The sequence below is a fragment of the Chenopodium album genome, chromosome 5, assembly GCF_948465745.1.
Source record: "Chenopodium album chromosome 5, dcCheAlbu1.1, whole genome shotgun sequence".
Lineage (NCBI taxonomy): Eukaryota > Viridiplantae > Streptophyta > Magnoliopsida > Caryophyllales > Amaranthaceae > Chenopodium > Chenopodium album.
The window spans coordinates 39,040,166-39,064,243 of record NC_137838.1 but is presented as its reverse complement, the minus strand read 5'-3'; the positions used below and the strand labels follow the sequence as shown (position 1 = coordinate 39,064,243).

The 24,078-nt window shown below is 34.5% G+C and overlaps 2 protein-coding genes across 2 annotated transcripts; both read left to right on the top strand.

Annotated features, from left to right (window-relative positions):
- Positions 1 to 11,211: 11,211 nt before the first annotated feature.
- LOC145632843 (uncharacterized) lies at positions 11,212 to 12,198 on the top strand. The gene has a single exon (XM_081685175.1). It carries the CDS (start codon positions 11,212 to 11,214, stop codon positions 12,196 to 12,198), a length of 987 nt encoding a protein of 328 aa, XP_081541301.1.
- A 107-nt stretch (positions 12,199 to 12,305) lies between these two features.
- LOC145632842 (uncharacterized) lies at positions 12,306 to 14,675 on the top strand. The gene is made up of 6 exons (XM_081685174.1): positions 12,306 to 13,246; positions 13,292 to 13,649; positions 13,805 to 13,920; positions 14,041 to 14,228; positions 14,313 to 14,494; positions 14,670 to 14,675. The coding sequence occupies exons 1-6, from the start codon at positions 12,306 to 12,308 to the stop codon at positions 14,673 to 14,675; spliced, it is 1,791 nt and encodes a 596-aa protein (XP_081541300.1).
- Positions 14,676 to 24,078: the final 9,403 nt, after the last annotated feature.

Genomic DNA, 24,078 nt, shown 5'->3' with positions numbered 1-24,078 from the left:
CATGGAATAAATTCATCACTTTTCCTCTTTACAGATGTCTTTTTTTCTTGTATATTGCTGTGAACTGTGTGGATTGTATGCGAGTTAGTTGTGTTTAGTCTTTGTTGCAATAGGAAGAGTTTCTATATGTGGTTTTATTTTGGAAATTAATCGTCTTTTGTGATGCTTGGTTAGCAACTCCTACGGTGTGTATATGCTTGCTTGCATCAAAGTATGTGCTCATAGGTTTGACAGAGCATATGATCCGGTATGTTTCAATGCTTTAAAGTGGTGTACAAAGTAGATTTTGTACTAAGAAGACTTATTTACTTTTGTGGGTGTTACAGGATAAGGTTAACACCATTAGGCAGCAGCTGTTCTTGCACGATGTAAACAACGAATTCAATGAGGTGAGGGACAAATGGGATGAAATTTTGCCTGCAGATCGTAGAGGGTGTAGGCGGTTTAACTTTGAAATTACGGCGTAGCTTAACTGGTTTCAGTAAGGAAAAAACATTTCGGCTATATGTATGGTACCTTTTTGTCTTGGATTGTTTCTGTATCTGGGGTTTATAATTTTGAACTTTGGGCCTCTTATGTAGGCCATTTAGGCATGTATGTAGTAATATTGCTACAGTTAATTTGGGCCTGTGTGTAGTAATATGGCTCTGTTAATTTAGGTCTCTTATGTTGGATGATAAGAAGCAATTATTATTTTTTTTTTTTTTTTTTTGAAAAGTTATGCATAATGGCATTGTTCAGGTCTACTAAGTAACATGTCAGTAGGTTGTTTTTGATGGATAAATGATATTTCAGATATTTAGGGATCTTTGATTTATTGCAAACAATAAGTAGGGGTGGGTGGAGAATATAAATGAAGCTTCTCCCAACTTTTGGTGCAAAATCTTCTCCCAACTCTCTAACCTCACTAAAATTCCTTTGCCTTTTACTTTCTCTCCACAAAACTCAGTAAAATGTCCAACAACCTCACCAGTGTTGGGGGGAGTCCCACGACTCCACACCCAACCTTACCCGTCTTCTACTTTGGTCCCTTCATTGCTACTTCAAAGCCTAAGCTTGATTTCAATAGTACTAGTTACTATAGAAACCATGCGGAATACTACCAAATGCACCCTATACCTGTGGAACACCTTTGTGATCAATTGATCGATTCCCTCGACTTCCGAACAACAACGTATATCCCCAGAAGTGTCATGGATGGAGGTACCAACAATTGTCGCCCCGCTTTCTTCCCAAATCTATTCTATTTGGACGGCTACCTCCATAAAGGAGTGAGTGCCTTTGAGAAGTGGCTTTGTGAAAATGAAAGGGGTGAGGATGAAACCTTCATCCCTCAAGACCTCGTTCAAATTTTTGACTTGAAGCCTTACGTGAAAGCAGATGAAATACCCATTTATACCCTCCCCATACAAGAGAGACATCTTTTTTTTGCTGATAAATGTGCAAACATTCATATCATGGAGGTCCATGATATAGTGAAAATGGTGGTTGTGAATGTTTTTTCATGCAAAACAAAGAAGAGGAATGTGAGGTACCATCGTGTTTCTTGTTATGGTAAGCACACCCATTTACAAGAAACCCCTTATTTCTCTAAGGGTTCTGTTGTAATAGTTTGGAATGCTCGGAGTGTTCACCGACCATCGTTTAAAGAGACCTTGGACAAACTTTTCAATGTTTACTCACCAGAAGTTGTGGTGATCACCGAGGCTCGGGCTGACATTTCGACGATAGGTTACATTAAAGAACAACTTCAAGGAGTATTCGACGTTGATGCTTTTGTAACGAACATTTACTGTAGCGGAGTTCTCCTTATATGGGCTAAAGATGCCGTGTTCCCGTATGTTCAACAAAGGGGCAACTTTTGTTATGGTCACAAGCTAGGTGTTGCCATTGAGGTTATTTCTTACCCTTAATAATGTCCTCTTAATAATGTTTCTTAACTATTTCAGGTGCTAATTTATTTGATACCCTTTATATTTATTTTTATACCACAATTTAGTGTCAATTTATTATTACTCTTCTTCCATAGTATGTGTCACCTACTTCCAGATGGTATTGCAACCAAGCCATTGATGAAGACTATTCTCGGACTGGGGAGAATTCTGATGGTGCATGAGGATTTGTGTGTTGAGCTATTTTTTATTTGTACCTTGTATTGAGATGAACATTATTAAGATACTTCTTAGTTTCTTTATTAATGTATGAATTCCCTGACTCTAATATTCTCTGTTTAATGGAGGGGAATTATATGTGAACTTGATTGAAAATCTTCGATTGTAATTTCATGCTTCATAAAGTAGATATAAACATGATAGATAACAAATTAAACCAAGAAACAAAACTCTTTATTTATATTAAAAGAACATAATCCAGTACTCATTATTTATCATATAAGATTGTTCTAATTTAGTTCTAATAACAGAGTTTTGGTACTAATAAAAGTACGATAAACATCTTCAGAAATTTCAACCCTTAAGGTAGTAGAAAACCAGAATAATTGTAGCAGTTAAACCTATCTTGATGCACTTTCCAATGGTCTTTTCAATGACAACAAGCCTTTCCCATATAATTCTAGAGGCGTGTTGAGCGGTTGGTATTCTGATCAGGTCTTCCTCCCTTGCCCACTGCCAAAAAATTACATGCCCTGCACTTGTAGTATGGCCTTCTAGGATTGGCTTCGGATAGGGAAATTCAAAATTCGGCGATGGTGTTACCACCATAGTTGCACCTCTTACCAGCGACCCAAGAAATATCATTGTCCGAGTTGTTGAATTGGGTTCCCCTTGGAGTCGCACTATTAAAGGAACTAATCAATATTTGTAAGTAAAATTGTTGGGATGGTGAGGATTGTTTTTGGATGACACACTTACACTAAAAATAAAGATGAATTTGGCGGAAATTTGCTAAAAATGAAAATTTCAGATTCCCGCTAAAATGAGATCAAAGGGCCCATTAGGCTACAAATATGCCAATCTTGATTATTTTTAATTCAATTGTACATTTTCTTTACTCAGTTGTGATTATTTACGTGCAATAGGGTCTAAACTTGTTACAAATCTTGATGAAGTTGTTATGAACTGAGTAAATTGGTTAGGATGGTGATGATGGTTTTTGGATGGCACAGTTACACTAATTTATAAAGATGAATTTGGCGGAAATTTGCTAAAAATGAAATTTTCAGATTCCCGCTAAAATGATATCTTTGAAATGGAAAACAGGACCCATTAAGCTACAAATATCCCAATCTTGATTATTTTTAATTCAATTGTACATTTTCTTTACTCAATTGTGATTATTTACGTGCAATAGGGTCCAAACTTGTTACAAATCTAGAACTTGTTATGAACTGAGTAAATTGGTTGGGATGGTGATGATGGTTTTTGGATAGCACACTTACACTAATACAAATATCCTAATCTTGATTATTTTTTATTCAACTGTACATTTTCTCAAGATGTGCAATAGTGTCTAAACTTGTTACAAATTTGGATATTGTTATGAATTGAGTTCTAACTTGTTACAAAATAGGTCTACCGCAACTACTAAGATGTTAAGGGTTGGGTACTTGGGTTATATTTTGTACAAATAACTTCCTAGGAAAAGATTATCCCTTTACAACCTAGTACAAGTAGTCAAGTACACTTCTTTGATGTCTTTGTTTTTTTCTTTTTGTATTGTCCTATCCTACAATACTTTTGTCAGCTGTAGTCTTTATTTCTTTAGTTGGATAAACAACTGTCACAGTAAGCTCTTTCTGTCAAAAGCTACTAACATATTTTGAGGAAACTTTTTTCCTAACCAATGTAAATTTAAATTGTGTGGGTAAGAGGCAGCCGGAAGGCCAGACCATATTAGGCTAAGTAAAACATCCCAGTCATGATTTTTTGGGGTCAAATATAACTTACTCAATTCAATTGTGATACTTAAATACAATAGGCTTGTTAAATATACATTTTTCCTAGGGTCTAAAACTCGAGACAAATTTGGTCTTGTTATGAACTGAGTTGGTATGGCTTCAATAATTCGATCTACCAGGTCTACCACAACTACTAAGGGTGGCTTATGTACAATTTACTTCTTAGGAAAAATAATCCCTTTAGCTTCTAGCAAAAGTACATTTCTCTTCTTTGTTTTACTTTTGTCTTTTCCTTTCCTATAATTGTTATGTCAGCTCTAGGATTTACTTCACCAGTTGGATAAAACTTTAACACTACTAAGCTATTTCTGTCAAAAGATATTTTCATATTTTAGGGGACATTTTTTCCTTACCAATGTAAATTTAAATTGTGTGAGTAAGAGGGAGCAAGAAGGACATACCTTATTTATGATTTTTGGCCTATCTTTAAACTCATAGTTTCACCTCCTCCAACAACCATATTAACATTTGCCCTTTGCTATACCAAAATCAATTTGCTCTCTCCAAAATTTCAAACAACACCGAACCTTCCTCTCCACAACCAAAAACAAGGAAGCTTGCTAGTGTTAGGGGACTTCCAATGCAACCACACCCAACCTCACATGTCTTCTACTTTACCCCCTTCATTACTACTTTTGAACAAGAGCTTGATTTCAACAACACTCCCTACTATGCCAACCGCATGGACTACTACAATATGTCAGACCCAATACCCGTGAAGCAACTCTGTGACTAGTTGATTCAGTCCCTTGACTACATCACCACTACTTTCATCCTCAAAAGTGTTATGGAGGTAGGTGAGAACGATGGTCGCCCTACTTACTACCCAATTCTCTCTTATTTGGAAGGCTACTACAAGAAAGGAGTGGGTGCCTTTGTGAAGTGGGTATGTGAAAAGCAAAGAGGTGAGGATGAAACCTTCATCCCTCCTGAACTTGTACCAATGTTTGACTTGAAGCCTAGAGTGCAAGCTGAATTGCTTCCCTTGTTTACCCTTACCCTCCGAGAGAGACATCTATTTCTCACAAAAGTGCAAACATTCATGTCATGGAGGTACATGATGAGATGAAGATGATCCATGTGAATGTCTTCGCTTGTAAGACTTCGAAGTCAAATGTGAGGTAGCACCGGGTGTCCATCTACGGTGACAAGGACAATGAACTGCCCAAAATACCTACTTATCCCCTTAGTTCCATTGTTATTGTGTTGAATGCTTGTTGTGCTCATCGACCATCCTTTGCTGAGACTTTTACTAAGCTTTTCAAAGCTTACACCCCTGATGTTGTTGTAGTCACGGAGGCTCGGGATAATACGTCGATGATTAACTACATAAAGGCGTAACTTCAAGGTATGTACGAGGTCGACACCTTTGGAACCTAAAATGGGTATAGTGGTGTTTTGCTAATCTGGGACAAGAAGGATGTATTCCCATGGGTGAGTAAAAGGGGCAAGCATGGTTATGGTCACTAGCTTGGGGTTGCCATTGAGGTTCGTCCTTTTTTGTCTCCCCTTTAACGCTTTAATATAGACTAGATTACTCTTGACTGATCAAATTTGGTTTAGTAATTTGTTTAAAATTGTTTTTATCATGAAATAGTAGAATTGTATTGATTATGGAGGAGTAGAATTGCTACATTCTATTTAATTATGGATTTCATATACCCTTGTATAAATTAATTAGGAGGATTTATTTATTGTTTGATCTAATTTTTAAATTCAATTTTCCTTGGAGTTTAATATTGTTTATAAGTCTCCATTCTCTTGTTCAAAAACTATTTGAATTTATAAATAATAATGAATGTCACTATAGATTGAATGTCATCATGTATGTTTTCTTTTTTTAAACGAATTGTTTGAGTAATTTTTTGTTTTTTTTTTTTACTTATTTATTTTTTTGCATTCCTTTTCTTTCCTTTTTCTTTTTCAGTTTAAACATATTTAAGATCCAATTTTCTGTCAAGGTTAGGTTTTAGCTTAAATGTAGCAGCAAGGTTTTAGCTTCAATTTGTTTTTGGGTTTTTTTTTTTTTTTTTAAATTGAAAAGAGTCATATGCTTAAATTTAGTAGCAATGTTTTAGCTTCAATTTAGGTTTTTTTTTATTTTAATCGCATGCTTAAATTTAGTAGCAATAATGTTTTACATATAAACCCAATAATGTAAATAAAAAAATTATGTAAATAAAAAAATTTATATACAAGTATTTGTAATTAATTGTTTGTTTAATCAGGCTTCTTCTCCTAAATACAGTCCCCTCCACAGTTTGCAGCTTCAACATGGTATTTCGACAAGGGTTTGGATGACGACCCCTCAATTTATTCTTGGAACGAGGACAACTCCGATGGTAGTGGCAGTTCGGCGGGGAATTGAGTGTGCTGGATTCGAGTTGGTGTCTGCTCTTGGAATGGGATTTTCTCTCAGCGTAGTATTAGTTCATGTTATGGGTTTTCTTTGCATGTTATGAATTAAAGTTAATTTGTGCTTCCATTAGTATAATTAACTTAATGTTTTATTATGACTGTTATGTTATATTATCGTGGTTGTAAGAACTAATTAATGGCTGCGTTAGTTATGTTATATTAATGACTGCTCTATGATCAGTCTGTAGTAGTACCCTAAATGCGTAATTTTAGTAATTTCTTAACTTTACGTATACCATGACTTTACACATATTGTGCCTTACATGAGACCTCTAGCAAGTTATATGATATTGTTGTGTGCAACAGATATTTAAAAGGAATTAGAAGATAAAAACTGAAACTAAATTGATGGATTTAATAAGAAATCGATGTTCAAGTACATGATCATATGCTTTGTGTCGATTAAATAACCATCTTTGTTGTAAGAGGGTTTACGGTTTAGTTTGAGGTTTAAGGATTTAGGGTTCAGTTTGAGGTTAGAGGTTTGAGAGTTTAGTTTGAGGTTCGAGGGTTTAGTTTTAGGGTTTAGGGTTTAGTTTAAGGTTTCGGGTTAAGCATTTAGGGTTTAGTTTGAGGTTTGAGGGTTTAGGGTTTGGTTTGAGGATTTAGAGTTTAGGGTTAACTTTGGGGTTTTTAGGATTTAGTTTAAGGTTTCAGGTTTAGCATTTAGGATTTATTTTGAGTTTTTAGGGTTTTAGGTTTGATGGTTTAGGGTAGCATAGTAATTATTATTGATAAGGAAGCATAAAGGTGCAAGTGGAACTAGCACTTTTCATAATGGGATCGTCAGAGCTAACCTCAGATGGAGAGCAAGATAAGGGACTCCATTTTGTCTCATTCTTGCAACTAAGGTCTTCCCAAGTTCTTTAATGGGGGATGAGTACTTTAATGCCCTGTAATTAACTCGACACCTTAGCTTTTGTATGCCATTGGGGAGACCATTGTTGGCAATCCGGGAATTAGTATGAGTGAAGTACATTACTTTGTGCTGCTTCAAAAGTGGAAGGACTTCTAATTTATTGTAGCTAGCCTAATGTATATAATTGTGTAAGTCAAATGCTAATCATAGTAGGGTTTAGGGTTTAGTTTATAGTCGCTAGCCTAATATATATAATTTACAGTAGGGTTTAGGGTTTAGTTTGAGGTTTGAGGGTTTAGAGTTTAGGGTTTAGTTTGAGGTTTGAGGGTTTAGGGTTTAGTTTAGGTTAGAGGGTTTAGGGTTTAGTTTCAGGTTCTGTTTAGGGTTTAGGGTTTATTGTTTTAGGGTTTAGTTTGAGGTTTTGGGTTTAGGGTTTAGGGTTTAGGGTTTATAATTCAAAATTTGTGACACAAAGTAGTTAAAGCCACAAACACTACTATGCATCATACATTGAAGCAAATTGCTTTCCAATTTGTAGGCTATTGACAACAAGGGGGTATTGACAACTTTGCATATCAAAGGAAATACTACATAGTTTCTCAACAATACAAACCATACTTAAATTAGGTAAAAGTAGTTTTTCATAAGGAAGCCATTAGGGTTTCTACTATCTCAATAGCAAAGCTACCAAAAGTCACTATCGTCAGTGTCACTAGTGGAAAAAAGTCTATTTGTAACGGCTTAATAGTAACGGGCATGTTGTTGCCCGTTACAATAACATCATTCGTAACTGGCGATATTAAGGTCCGTTACAAAAAAATTTCAATCCGCGTAAAAAATGAGTATTTGTAACGGGCGGTAAGGTGTCCATTACAAATAAATACTTATTCGTAACGGGCACCTTTCTGTCCGTTACGAATAAAATTTTATTTGTAACGGGCAGTTACTGACAGTCACAAATACTAAGTTATTCATAAAGAACATTTTCTTTCCGTTACAAAAATTAAAGTCAACACGAGATTGACCAACTTATTTGTAATTGAATTAAAATGTCTGTTACGATTAAATGTTCAAAATTAACCCTAAAAACTTTTCAATCCCCTTTTTTCATTTTCCCTCACTCATACTCGATCTGTTCCCCCATTGAAGCGCAATCTCATCTTCAGCAGTGGTCCTCTATTTCTCCGTCGCCGGTCCTCTGTTTCTCTGTCGCCGGGCCTTGTCTCTTCTCCTTTTCTCCTTGCAAGCTTCGGTGGTCACCTCTTATTCTTCGTCCCTTCTCCATCCCTATCTCCCTTGCGAGCTCCGGTCGTTTGCTCCTCGCAATTTCCGTCGTTTGTCCCTCATAATTTCCGTCGTTTGCTCTGGTCTCCTTTGCAAGCTCCCTAGTATCTTGCGCTTTTTTCCAGCGGCCATGTGAAGAACTCAAGGTAATCAGTTTTATTTATGGAAATGATTACTTCTTCTCCTGATAACCCTAATCCTATAGCTCTTCATGCTCTTGCTTCTCTTCTCGAAACTCAAGAATCCAGGTTTTTTTTTTCTTTTTTCTTTTTTCTTTTTGAATTTAAATTTGAATTTGAGCTTGAGTTTTTGATTTTGTTTGTTAAGAATTTGAGTGGATTTTTGGATAATTGATGTTGATTTTGGAAGTGGGGAGCCGAGGTGATATTGTGAAGTGGGAAAGTTGGAATTCTTAATTTTATATATTTGTTTGTGAATTATTATATAATAATGAATAAAGAAAGGGTTAATTTGTTTAAGGTTGTTGATTATTGAAATTATCAAGTTGATGAAATTTTCTATTTATTAAAGAATACAGCTGGTGATGATTGTTGTGAGCTGTATTTGAGGATCACCTGGGTTTTATTGTGGCGTTGCAATGATTATATCTATCTTCGGATTCTTGTATTTGGGTTTTATTATGATCTTGCAATGATCGCCATCGAATCGATGTCGTTTATGGCTAGCTGGGCAATGCTTAGGAACACAATTATTGTTTCTTACGGAGTAAAATCTATTGGGATTTTAGCATCTGCTATATGACTATATCGTCATAAATATTTGAGGATATAATGAGTTTGTAGGTAGCCATAGTTTAATGAAAGGGATTTAGGTTACTTGTCTCATTTTTTTCATTCTAGTTGAATTATAAAAAAAAATAAAATTCTTCTTTTGTAGAAAATAATTTTCTCATTATATGGTAAATGAAAGCCTACGAATGGCTTGGGATTCTTTTCTTATAAACAATTTTGAGGCTTCGGGCAATTTTTCTCCTTTTTTTTGCTGTTGGATTGATGTACCAAAGATGAGAGCTATAACTGCTTGAAAAAGTAATTGTTATTTCAGTTGTTTTCACTCTTTATAAATACATGGGATGTTTGCTGCAAATACTGTTTGAGCCTTATGGTTCGGTGACTTGTTATTTCATAATCATTTTTTGAATTTTTTCAGTTGAATTTTTTTAATCAATTTTTTTCTTTGAATTTTAATTTATCTATTAATTTTGTTTGAATTTTGTTTGAATTTAGGGCATTTGTATATGAGAAATTTCTAAACTGATGAAGAATGTGATAATTTGATATCAATTGTAAGTCTTAATCTGATTTATTTTAGACCATCAACTGTTGTTTTGATTATTTATGTTCTTTTTGAACTTGAAGTTTTGGTTTTCGATTCATTATTTTTGCTTTAATTTTTGCTTGATTTTAGATGATTGTTGATTGAGTGTAAGGCTTAATTTTTATTTTTTTAGCCTTAATTTTTTTTTTGTTAGCCTTAATTTTTAGAAAAATTAAATCTGTTAAGGTTTTCATATAATTTTTTTGGTAGTGAGGTGAAGAACAGTTGAATTTTTTTTATGAGTTCTATCTTCAAAAACCTACCATTGTGTTTTAATCACTTAATGCGTTTCTGTATTGTTTGCAAGAACCGTGTGGCAGTAACGAGTCTTGGATAGCCAGTTTAATGAGGTCAGGACAAGCTCCGACGCCTTTATCAGCAAGGCAAGGTCTGATTTTAGTCTTAATTTTCGGCATTTATGATGTGGTGTAGTGTATTTTGTTGATTGAAATTGTTTTGTCTTAAACTTTTAACGATTATTTGTTTAGCTGAACCTGAAATGAAACTAAGATTGATTGTGTATTAGATAATGTGATTAGCGTAGAAATTTTGAATCCAAGTGATGATGAAGAATGAGTATGTTAATTGGGTGTGTTAAATGAAGAATTAGTGTTACTATGTAAGAGGATAAGGGAAATGATATTTATGTGACGAATTCCTAAGAATTAGAGGTAGAGGTGAATATTTTTCTCGCATTTGGAAATTTTGAAGTATGTTGTACTTTATATATATATACTTTTAGTGTAAAGTTTCATTGGTTGGTCTATTTTATTGTATGTGCATAATTTATTAGCATCAAATATCAAATTTTCTTTATTAGGTAAATAACTCATGTTTATGTGTTTGGTTACTTTTATTTGACATGATTGATCTTGAATGTGTTAATATTTATTATGCATTATATCTTCATATGCCTGGATACCTGTTCAAGATTTACTTAAATCTTGAATAGTCCCCGTTTGGGACTGTTCTTGGTATTGTATTCTCACTTAGGATGTAAATGGTTGCTTGTTTTTCGGAAGTAAAGGTAATTTTGTATTATCTTGAATAGTCCCCGTTTGGGACTGTTCTTGGAATTGTATTCTCACTTAGGATGTAAATGGTTGCTTTTTTTTCGGAAGTAAAGGTAATTTTGTATTAGCATTCCCTAATGTGTTCTCGGGGTACATATGTAGTTAAGAAATTAATTACATTGTGTACTCTGAGAACCATAGGGAAATGCTGCCGATATTTCCTTAGAGCCAAAAAATGGTCAACCATTTGCTAGTGAGGATACACTTCCAAGGATAGGTTAGGTTGGAGCGATAAGGACCTTTGGAATCATGCATTTGGAATGTGTTGATATGTGATGTTGAATATAATTTGTTTCTTGGGTTTTAATCATACATCTTTAGAAATGGACCGTCGTTGGATGTATAATGGTTCTCGAACCAAAGCAAAATACTTAGCCGGGGTCATCGAGTTCTGTAGAATCGCAGTGCAACACCAATGGAGTACACTCGTTGAACAAAGGCTAACAAAAGCAAGACATATTATCTGCCCTTGTCGTGATTGTAACAATGTGAAGAGGTGGGAAGACATTAAGAAAATAGAGGACCATTTGATTATTCGTGGGTTTATGCCAGACTACATTATTTGGTATTGGCATGGTGAAAAATTTCCTCCCGCGGATAATTCTTCTATTAACGACAATGAAGCTGATGAGAGAGAGCCAAATGGTTTTGATGATAATGAAGTGGTTTTTAATGAAGACATGGAGGAAGACAGGATAGAAGAGATGATAGACAGGTTAGGCGATCATGTTAATGAAGATTCTCATTTATATGAGAATGTTTCAAAAGTAGCTGAGACACTGTTGTATCCTGGTTGTTCTAAGTATTCCAAGCTTTCTGGGATTTCAACTTTATATAACTTGAAAGCGAAGAGCGGGTGGACCAACACTAGTTTCACTTTGTTGTTGGAAACCCTCTATGATATGTTTCCAGAAGGAAATGACATTCCTAAGTCGACTTACTATGCGAAGAAGTTGATATGTCCATTTGGTTTAGCGTACACTAAGATCCATGCATGTCCTAATGATTGTGTGCTATATCGAAAGGAGAATGCAAAATTGGATGCTTGCCCAAAGTGTGGTGTGTCACGATACAAGCGAGAGGGCTTAAATAAGGATCCCTTGAAGTGGCCACCAGCTAAGGTAGTATGGTATCTTCCTATAATACCAAGGTTGAAGCGCCTATTCTCAATTAAGGATGAAGCAAAGAAGTTGGTTTGGCTTGAAAATGAGAGGAAGAAAGATGGGTTGATCAGACACCCAGCTGATTCGTTCAATGGAAAGACATTGACAAGACATTTCCAGAATTCGGGAAGGAGCCGAGGAACATAAGACTGGCATTAAGTACGGATGGGATGAATCCATTTAGCATTCTTAGTAGTCAACATAGTACATGGCCTGTTCTTCTGTCAATATACAACCTATTTCCTTGGTTGTGCATGAAGCGCAAGTACATAGTGTTATCACTTCTAATCCTAGGTCCTAAACAACCTGGCCATGAGATAGATGTTTATTTGGAGCCCCTTATTAACGATTTGAAACTGTTGTGGGATGAAGGTGTTGTGACATTTGATGCTCTTTTGGGTACAAATTTTAGATTAAGAGCCATGGTGTTTTGTACTATAAATGACTTTCCTGCATATGGAAATTTGTCAGGGTACAAAGTCAAAGGACAAAAACCATGCCCTATTTGTGAGGATGACATGCAAATTACATGTTTAAAGCATTGGGGGAAGAATGTGTACATGCATACCAGACGATCACTTCGTCGAAATCATCCATACATGAAGATGAGACAACAATTCAACGGGCATGTTGAGAAGGGAGTGAGTCGTGAGCCATTGACAGGAATTGAAGTGTATGAGAAAATTAAAAATGTTAAGACAATCTTCGGTAAGATGCACAGAGAGAACCCGAAGAAGGGTGTGTTGGGGAAAAAAGTATCTAAGTTGTGGGATCTGCCTTATTGGAAGCACTTGTCGGTTCGACATTGTCTTGATGTTATGCACATTGAAAAAAATGTTTGTGAGGCACTAATTGGGACTTTGTTGAATATCAAAGGGAAGACAAAGGATGGTGATAATGTGCGTAGAGACATGAAGGAAGCCAAAATTCGACCTAAGTTATGGCCTGAGGATAATGAAGCAACGAAAAAAGCATTTTTGCCCCATGCGTGTTATACATTGTCTAGAGAAGAAAAAAGGATCTTTTGTGACTGTTTGAAAGGAATCAAAGTGTCGACAGGGTATTCGTCGAACATAAGGCGTTTTGTTTCTACTACTTATAAGAAAGTTGTTGGTATGAAGTCCCATGATTGTCATGTGATGATGCAAGTGTTCATGCCAATTGCACTCCGAGGCCTTTTTCCAAAACATGTTAGGTATGCTATTATGAAGCTTTGCTTGTTTTTCAATGCAATTTGAAGTAAGGTGATAGATCCAAAAACACTCGACGATATGGAATATGATATTGTTGAAACATTATGCAAATTCGAGATGTATTTTCCTCCTTCCTTTTTTGACATAATGACTCACCTTTTTATGCACTTGTCTCGTGAGATAAAGGAGTGTGGTCCTGTATTTTTGCGTTGGATGTACCCTTATGAGAGTCAAATGGATACTTTGGCAGATAAGGCAAAGAATAGAGCAAATCCTGAAGGGAGCATCGTGAAAGCGTTCATAGCAGAGGAAGCAGGGAACTATTGTTCAGTGTTTTTAACTAAGGCTAAAGAAATTGGGATTCCGACTTCTCGTCACGAGGGAAGACTTCAAGGAAAGGGTACAGTAGGTCGGAAATTGGTTAACCTCCACTTGATTGATATAAGAAAGCCCACCGATTTTTGCTACAAAACCTATTTGCAGTTCATCCATATATTGAAAAACATCTTCATGAGTTGAAAATTCACAATCCCAGGATCAACTCCTATGCGTTGATGCAGGAGCATAATCGACACTTTGTTGAGTGGTTTGAAGGCCAAGTGAAGCTTGAATTGAGTAGAGATGAGAATGTTTCTGAAACGATCAAGTGGCTTTTACGAGGTCCACAACCACTTGTGTATACTTATGAGGGTTACGATATCAATAAATTTACTTTTGCCACTTGTCGTCAAGATGAAAAAAGTGTGCAATAAAATAGTGGTGTTGTCGTGATTGCATCTTCTACTGAATACTCAAGTTCTAGGGATACAAGGCCAGTTGAAGTTACACAAGCATATTACGGTGTCATTCAAGAAATATGGGAGTTGGATTATGTTGATTTCACAATCCCTTTATTTCGTTGCACATGGGCTGATAACCGTCGTGGCATGAAAACCGATGAGTTTTTTGGATTTAACTTTGTTGACTCTAGTCGTTACACTGATGGTGAAGAGCCTTTTGTATTAGCCTCATAATAAAAACAAGTATTCTACATCAAGGATAATATAGATCCGCAATGGCGTGTTGTAGTTGAAGGCAATAGAAAAATTGTGGGTGTGGAAGATGTTGTGGATGAAGAAGAGTATGACCAATTTGATGACATCTCGCCTATAACAATGGGAGTGCAACCTCTACAAGAAGGGGAAGATATTGTTGATGATGTAGAGTATGATCGTAAGGAAGGGTTAGTGGTTCCTATAACTACAGCCAAGGTTTGTGTTATTGTATTCCATTAACAATAGTATTTTTTTTTTTGCAATTAATACTGAATTTATTAAATTGGTATATATCTAAATCATTAATTTCTTTATTGTATAGTATTTACATTAATATGATTTTATTGTTATGATTTTGATTCTATTCTTGTTAATTTCATTCTTTGTGTAGGTGTAGGCATACTACAATGGAAGAAAACATAGATGATCATGATGGACAGGAACAATTTGGTGACATGGATGCCTCCACTTCCCAAGTTAAATCTTCTACAAAAAAGGGACGAGGCCCGTCTAGAGCAGTCCAAACAACTACACCCATGTTCCTCGAATTTGATGCCTCTTGGAAAGTGGGAATCTGCTTATGGGAAGCAAATTGGTAATTGTGCTCAAAGAGTTAACATTAATGTGAAGGGATATCTGAAGTATGATAAAGTTCAAAAGCAAAACTTGTGGGAGGAGAGTAAGGTAATTACGATATAAATATGGTTTATTGCTCTAAATTTAACGATACTTATAACTAATTATGAATATTAACATTCTCTAATTTTGTAGCGGAAGTTCCACATTGATGATCCCAAGGGTAGTAAAGAGAAGAAGTTCAACGAAGCTGTTGGTGCTAGATTTAGGAAGCACAAGTCATGGTTAGTTTCACGATTCATTACTAAGGAAACTGCACCTCCGCCTGACTCATCAAGTGCAAACATTAAGCCATGGGAGCTTTATGAACGATACATCACAGAAGAGCAATGGAAAGAGTTTGAGACATATTGCAATACAGATGAATTTATGGTGTGTAAGATATTATGAAAGTATTTTTCACATACTTTATTTTAACTACAATACTACTTACAATAGCTTTTTATTTTGTAATAGGCTCTGAGTGAAAAAGGCAAGGAAAATGCAAAGAATAATAAGCATCGCCACCATCTAGGCTCCAAGAGTTATGAGAGGGCTCGAGTTGATTGGAGTAAGACCAATAGAATTCCAGCAGAATCTTCAACCTCAAGCACCACAGAGTCCACGACAAACTGTGTAATGAGTGAAAAGCTTAAAAATTGGTATCTTTATTGGATTTTGGCCCTTCAAACTCGTAATGCAGATGGATCGTGGGCTATAAAATCAATGAAAACTACCCAAACTTAAGAATTTGAGGCGAGGCTAGAAGAAAAGGTTGAAGAGAAGATTCAAGAGAGGATTGAAGAGAGGATCGAAGAGAGGTTGGAACAACGGGTGGCAATGGAGGTGAAAGCTTATCTCGCCAATTTACTACCACAGATGATTGGTGATGTGGAGGCATTTCAAGGAATGCAAGTGATGACGAACATGGAAGCAACACAAAGCCCTCGTGTAATAGAGGTATATGTATGTCTTATTAACTAATACTAAAGATATGACTTTACATGGTTAACATGTATAATATTGATCGCGTTTTTTGTAACATGTAGGTAGCCACTAAATGTCGCCTAGCATTGAAAGATGAGTACAATCAAAATTTAGTGGTTATGGCAGATGGAACGGTATATCCTGTTACTGGTGAAATTACTCACAACCTGAAGATGTTACCTGATCATTACAGGGTTAGGGTGGACAACCCTTATCCCGACTGTGCCCTCCTCGATATACCGGTACCATCTCCCGATGGTGTGACCAAGTTGGGAAAAGCCAAGTCTTCCTTTGTACTATGGCCTATAGACATGGTTGTTTTTTAAGAAGACGTATATTTTCCTACTATTAACATTAAATCCCATCATTTTTGTATATTTTATCTAGACTAATATTCACCTATTTTTACAGGTTTCACCATCGCCCAAAAAGAAGCATAGATCTCGCCAAAGCAAAGAAGGGGATGATAGTTGTGGTGTGAAATCAAGGCAATCTACCATCAAACCCACAAAATTCCTACCACTTGAAGATAAAATTGTCGATACTTTTGGCGAGGGGTGTGAGTTGTGGTATTGGTTAATGAATTCAGATGATGCAAAGTATGATACAGCATCGGTACTTTTAAAGGCCTCAATGTTTAATTTTGATAGCGACAAACAGATTTGGGTAACCGCTACCGATGTACGTGAATTTCTAAGAGGATCGTGGGCTAATGTTTCATTGATTCATGTTTATATCATGTAGGTTACTTAATCTTCCTTTACTTTGGTTCTTATATTCACTATAGTAATATTTTAATTGCTATAATGATGAATTTTTTGTTTTCTATGACTTTATCATGTAGGTATTTAGTAGACAACTTCATCGACCTTTTTAACAAGACTGAGATCACATTCTTTTGTCCTCAACTTATTTCTGAATCTTCAATTGAGAATGATTACCTTAAAACTTATACATATGTGAAGAATACATTTTTGCATGAAGTAAGAAAGACGGGTAAACGTTGCAAATTCATCGTGGCTCCATATGTTGCAAGGTTCGAAATATGTTTTTTATACTTCCAATAAACTTAATCATATAAATGATATGTTTTTCACCAATTTTCCAATACTCTAACTTGTGCTTTCCTCTTAAATGATGTAGTGGTCATTGGGTTCTTGTGGTGGTCGATCTATAATTAGGTTTAGCTTATGAGTTTGACTCTATGAAGCTACCTAAAGAAAAACCACGACAATTGAAAATTGCCGAAATTATGATGACGTGAGCCACAACCTTGAAATTATGCCCTAGTTTTTATATTATTTTTGTATGTGGTGTTGTAGATTATTTTGTTCTAAGTGTTAGAATATATATTATTTTTGTAGGGCTTATAAAGTATATCGGGCGAATCTCACAGGGAGTGAATTGAAATCACATAGGCAAAAATTGAAATTCATACAAATGGATGTAAATACACTACTCACCCCATATTGTTATACATTGTTCACTTTGAAAACAAAATTTTTAACTATTTGTTATATATACTAGCGTGCTCAACAACAAGGAGGCATTGAATGTGGCTACTACATTATGAGATACATGTATGAGATTGTTACTTCTCACTTGGAGTGCAAAGGGTCTTAGAGGAGGTTAGTAGTTTTTTTTTTTGCAAATTTTAAAGCCTTTTTAGCTCTATACGCTCCCAAAAGTGAGATAATGGTCAATATTCATTGATTTTAATTCATAAAAACCAAAATATAAGTTAATTAAGGATTTTATGTGTTATATTGTGTTAATTTGAAAAATACATGAAAGATGGGAAAGGTAGAAGTCCCTTAGCAAATTTTGAAGCGTTTTTGGCTCTATACTCTCCCAAGAGTGAGATAATGGTCAATTTACATTGATTTCAATTCATAAAAACCAAAATATAAGGTAATTAATAATTTATATTGTTATATTGTGTTAATTTGAACCAATACATGAAAGATGGGAAAGGTAGAAGTCCCTTAGGCAATTTTGAAGCCTTTTTGGCTCTACACGCTCCCAAAAGTGAGATAATGGTCACTTTTCATTGATTTCAATTCATAGAAACAAAAATATAAGATAATTAAGGATGTTATGTGTTATATTGTGTAAATTTGAACAAATACTTGAAAGATGGGAAAGGTAGAAGTCCCTTAGGCAATTTTAAAGCCTTTTTTGCTCTATACACTCCCAAGAGTGAGATAATGGTCAATTTTCATTGATTACAATTCATAAAAACCAAAATATAAGGTAATTAAGGATTTTTAGTGTTATATTGTGTTAATTTGAACCAATACATGAAAGATGGGAAAGGTAGAAGTCCCTTAGGCAATTTTGAAGCCTTTTTGGCTCTATACGCTCCTAAAAGTTAGTAAATGGTCACTTTTCATTGATTTCAATTCATATAAACCAAAATATAAGGTAATTCGGGATGTTATGTGTTATATTGTGCTAATTTGAACCAATAAATGAATGATGGTAAAGGTAGAAGCCCCTTAGGCAATTTTGAAGCGTTTTTGGCTCTATACGCTCCCAAGAGTGAGATAATGGTTACTTTTCATTGATTTCAATTCATAAAAACCAAAATATAAGGTAGTTAAGGATGTTATGTGTTATATTGTGTTAATTTGAACCAATACTTAAAATATGGGAAAGATAGAAGTCCCTTAGCGCAATTTCAAAGCCTTTTTGACTCTATACGCTCCCAAAAGTGAGTAAATGTTCAATTTTCATTGATTTCAACTCATAGAAATCAAAATATATGTCAATTAAGGATGTTATGTGTTCTATTTCTATATTATGAGTTTTATTTCTATAATTTGGTTCATCACATTTATTCTAATGATTGTTTTTATTATGGATTGTTTTTATTTTGTAATCTCTTTCATATGTTAGTTACGAATAATGGGTTATTCGCAACGGACACTTGAAATGCTAGATACGAATAATGGGTTATTCGTAACGGACATTTGAAATGTCTGTTACGAATAACCCGTTATTCGTAACAGTTATTCGTAACAGACATTTCAAATGTCCGTTACGAATAACTCATTATTCGTAACGAACAGTGCCTGTTACGAATAACAACGGCCATCCATAACGGACGCTGCCCGTTACGAATGGACCGTTTTTTCCCATTACGGATTACATTTTTCCCACTAGTGTGTCCCACCCGTTTGCTGACTCGTCCCTTGTTTTTATTTCGAACAACTGCTTCGCATAATCTAACTTTTAAACTTACTCAACTGGGTAATCACTGTAGTTGAATGGCGCAGCAGTAACAAGATCAAGCTAAGCCATCTCGTCCCACCCATTTTAAGCTAGCATCTTTCTTCTGAAGTAAATTCTTTCATCTGGATCGTTCGCTATTATCTCAATCAGGTCCTCATTAGTAAACTCCATCCACTAGAATGTGAACTCGTACTTTTTCTATTCTGAAAAAATGCACTTCCTTCCCAACAGAAGAAGTCCATATTTCTTCCATCGGTGCAGATAAATTTTTGGGCATGATCGACCAAGGAATACCAACAGTCAAGGCCGTCAAACAATTCAAAGAAGCGTTTCAAATACACACAATAATTGGGAAAGTTGTCACACTCGTTCAACCTTTTTTTTTAATTGTCTCAAGTCAAAACTTAAACAAATTTTTGCTACGTGGAGCAAATACCACATAAAACAATAAACCTCTTTGCAAAAGTGTCTTGGTTTGTCAATACTAAATATTGTGAAGAAAGGGTAGTCCGGGTGAAAGTCAATACCTTTGATAGGATCAAGTACTCATCCTCTTGCAATAGTTGCTAGTTGGTGGCTGGTCATCAATCGTTTGTAATGTAGTGGCATGTGGATGTCCCAAATGACATTATTAAGACCGTTGAGACCATTCTTCAACTTCCCTACCATTCGCAAAAGCCTCTTCCTCTTCTTCTCAGCACGGTTGTTAGCTGCACCCCATGCATAAAAAATATGTTAGTATAATCTTTAAAAGATTAAAGATTTATTTGGGATAAAAAATATACCTTTGTTCCCCATCTGCTCTCTATCACAGCTAATAACTCAAGTAATGTCACTAAAATTTTGTATCACAACTAATAATGGTGATAAATGTAGTGTTACCTAACCCTATCTTTGTATAATATTTAACAATGATTTTTTGGAATAAGACTCCATTTTAACATTCATACATGTGTTGATTTTTTTTTGCATAACAGTCCATTTTAACCCTATCTTTGTATAATATTTAAAAATGCTATTAAGTATTTAGTATTTAATATATGTACAAATATTGATTTTAGATTTATAAGAGTCCATTTGAACATTTGATACAAGTGTCAGGTTCTTTTTAAAAGTCTATGCTAAAATATATTTTCATCAATGTCAAAAAAACCCCTTCCACTAACTTTGTTTATTGAAATAGTGTGTTTAAATTAATTATTAATTGACGTAATTATATAATTAAAGAAGTTTTAAAAGTTTATTATATATAATTCAATAAATAAGTCACATTATTTAACTAGAAATATATTTAATTACCGATAAATCAAGAAGGGCTCTTTATTAGAATAACATAATAGTTTAAAATTATTCTTTGATGCAATATTTACTTTTGATTTTAATAAAAAAAATACAAAAAATATTACTAAACATTAACATTTGAAAATTCAACCCATGGTTAAAGGTTAGTTAAGTGACCAAAAACATTTGCTCGGGTCCTTAAAGTTAAAGGTGAAAAAAAAGACATAAGGTCCTTAAAGGTGAAAAATGCAAAAGTTTAGTCCTTTATATTAGCTTAACTTATATAACTTAGGTTTATGACTCATTCACTAAAAATGAAGAGCTTTTTTCTGGTTTAGATGACTTTTCATCAAACTGGAAACATAAGTTAAATAGTAAATGCTTCCAATGTATACAAGGGGGAAAAGCTTGAATCTTTTGTCTTTATCTAGGTTTAATCTATAACATTTGTGTCAGTAGTAGGCTTCACTGCTGCAGTCCATCAGAAAAATAATTCAGTGGTATGAAGTGTAAGTCTAGTTTCCAGATTTTATGGGATTCGTAATTCATTACATTTTAGACTAGAAGTTGAGGAATCCTAGTTACATACATTAGACTTCATTTAAAACGAATGGAGTTTCTATTTTTTGGAGCCAATGGTGATATGAAAGTGTTGTATGGGTCGGTTTGGGTCTTGGCCCATTGAATCAGATATTTTTACAGATCCAATGAAGCTAAAATGGAAATCAGTGGAAGTCCATTAAGTATGAATGTTATTAAGCTGATAGGCATCAAATAGAAAAGTCAACGTATATCATAATTTTTGGTATGACCGTTCACACACTAAATTCAATTGACAAATACAAACCCCCTCACACACTAAATTCAACGTTCACACACTAAATTCGACGTTCACACCCTAAATTCAAATTTTCCATGATTTTTGGAATCCCATGAAAAATAGTTCAACTTGTTTACTAATTACATTCACAATTCATGGCTATAAATACCCACACATTTCAGTTTGTTAATTTATCACAACTTTCTTTGTCTTTTCTTTACTTCATCACAATATTCTTTTATGGGTATAAAATTCTAAATTGTGTTTAAACAATAAAATGGAGTATGATGGTCTTCTATTCACTACCATTACTTTCAAGGACTATATGAACACCAAACTAGTAAGTTATAACATTCCCAATCATTCCTATACTTACATGTTGTTTATGAGTCCATTTAAGAGTTCATTTTGATTAGTATTTGCATGTGATTATGTTACGATTGTCATTGTCGTATAGGCACTTCCTGGAGAGTGGAGACCTTTACTTCATCGATCTTCCGATACCGTCCGAGTTATGCGCTACAATCAGGGACGTTCATGGAATGTCACTATTATTGGTACTGATGTTCCATCTGCTCGACCAGTGTTTCTTCAAGAAGGATGGAACCCATTTGTTACGGATAACGCCGTTGCTGAGGGTTCCAAATGAGGAAAGGCTTCCAAATGCAGGAACCCAGTAGAAATATATTGATCAAGGTTGATTTATTTTTTTTAAAAAAGTGTTTGGTTGACCTTCAAAAGTGTTGAATGAAGTACTAAGTGTGGCGTTTGTTTAATGAAGTTTGAGGTGCTTTAGAAATTCTTGTGATTTTTTTTCCCAATTTTCTAAGAACAACCTGAGTTTCATTTTGGTCAACTTTTGTTGAATCTTTTAATAAAATAGTTATGATTGACTCCTTAAAACTCACGCTTTATATTCTAGTTATAACATCTTAATACAAATATATACACTCATATTGTAGTGATGTGTGTGTTCCATTACTCTCATAGTTTCATACGACTAACCAAGAGCAAACACATATTGAACATCTACACAAGTCCCAAATATCGTACGCACGCATTGTCGCATTGAACAGTAAAAATGACATATGAAATGTTAATGATCATTGCCAAGACTTTGTGCAACTTATTAGTTAAACAATCATCTACAATATAATTTTGAAATTAAGTAAATATTGTAATGACAACAATCTAATTCGGCAATTTTATTAGGTTGACATCATAATAACAATTTTTTTTTTATTATGTTAAACTACTATTATAAGATTTATAACGTATAGTATAAAATGATAAAAATGTGTCGTAGTGTCATCTTTAGTATGGGATATGTAACAAAGTAAATTTTTCGTCAACTACGTATAAGATATGATTAGATTAGTATACATGGAATAGTGGTATGTATTAATTATCTAATTATCAACTAAAATTAGTGTATATTGACCAGTGTATGTCTAAGTATCAAATAAAATCAGTTTATGTCGTTGTAGTGTCATCTTAGCTGTGCCCTAAATGGTTCCAACAGTACCCTTATACTATTTAGTGGTACCTTTGAAATTGTTAGTGGTACCCTTGAATTTTAAAGTGGTTTATTGAAACCTTTTACACTCTTTAATTCGAGGACCATGCTCTTTACATTTACGTGGAGTGTGTTGATTAAATGGTTCCCTTAGTTTTGATTTGCATAGATTACTTCTTAGTCACTCATGCATTCACTCACTTAAACTTATTAACTCACTTACAAAATAAATTTCTCTAAAAAACTTATTGCTCACAAACAATGAGACCAAGCTGGATTGCTTGTCTCTCTTACTCATTTTTTTTAATTCATTCACTCTCCTTTTTTTTCCCTTCATATTAATGGTACTACTCATTAATTAGGTTCACAATCAACTTTTCATCAATTGTCATGCAAGAACATTTTTAGGTCATGTACGTGTCCCAAAGAGGCAAGGTTAGGATACAATCTTTTTGACAATCAACCTTTTTGGTCAGCCAAATTTGTCAAACTAAATTAGCTAAAATTCACTATTTGGTGATTAAATCATGCTGGATTAATTTCTAAATTTGTGGTATTTTTTTGTATTAATTAGGTGACACTACTGATAAATACGTACATGATTAATATCAATTCGGGTCATATATATTACTGTATATATCGATTTCATGTAACGCGTGGACAATATTGATGTACATACATAGTCTATCATAAAATGATTGGTCACTTTCTACAGGAGTAATACCGTAGGATTTGAACCCTAAACCTCTACAATATGAGGTAAGAACCTTACTAAATAAGTCAACACTTTACTTTTTTTATTTGGTAATCCTATTTAGGAAGATGAAATGATCAATATTCTTGTTAAGTAAGAAATAAAGTATTGAGGTTAATAACAAATTGGGCTTGGGGCAACCCGCTCATGAGCAACTCAATCCACATCATCAATTTCATCAAAACTTAATTAGCTAGACAATCCAATCATATTGAATGGGTTAAAACATCAAAGTCAACTCAAGTGTCAAGCAAATTGTCGAATTTAATGTCTTTGGTTGGCACAACATTCCCTTTAAGATTATACTGTATACTTGGATGCACACACAATATTCGACCTTCAACTTGGTCTTTAAGGAATATAGTCTTTGGCCTTGTCTTATATATATGTGAATGGTAACATACCATCACCTAATTCATAGAGTAATGATATGTGCTGTTCTAGGCAATATTGCCAAAAAATAACAACAAAGGCCATGCCAAATAAAAGAGATAGAATACTATTGTATTATACTAATACAATCAAGCATGCCATGTGCATGAACTTAAACACTCCTAGCTAGCTACCCGGTCTTACATAAACCTTGCTTTAGT

What these genes read in the sequence shown, in the direction of transcription:
- LOC145632842 (XM_081685174.1), top strand. Translation starts at nt 12,306, where the DNA reads ATGAAGCGCAAGTACATAGTGTTATCACTTCTAATCCTAGGTCCTAAA. An exon ending in CTTTTTCCAAAACATGTTAG is followed by an intron (nt 13,247 to 13,291) that starts GTATGCTATTAT and finishes TGCAATTTGAAG; the next exon opens with TAAGGTGATAGATCCAAAAA. An exon ending in CTCTAGTCGTTACACTGATG is followed by an intron (nt 14,229 to 14,312) that starts GTGAAGAGCCTT and finishes GGCGTGTTGTAG; the next exon opens with TTGAAGGCAATAGAAAAATT.
- LOC145632843 (XM_081685175.1), top strand. Translation starts at nt 11,212, where the DNA reads ATGGACCGTCGTTGGATGTATAATGGTTCTCGAACCAAAGCAAAATAC.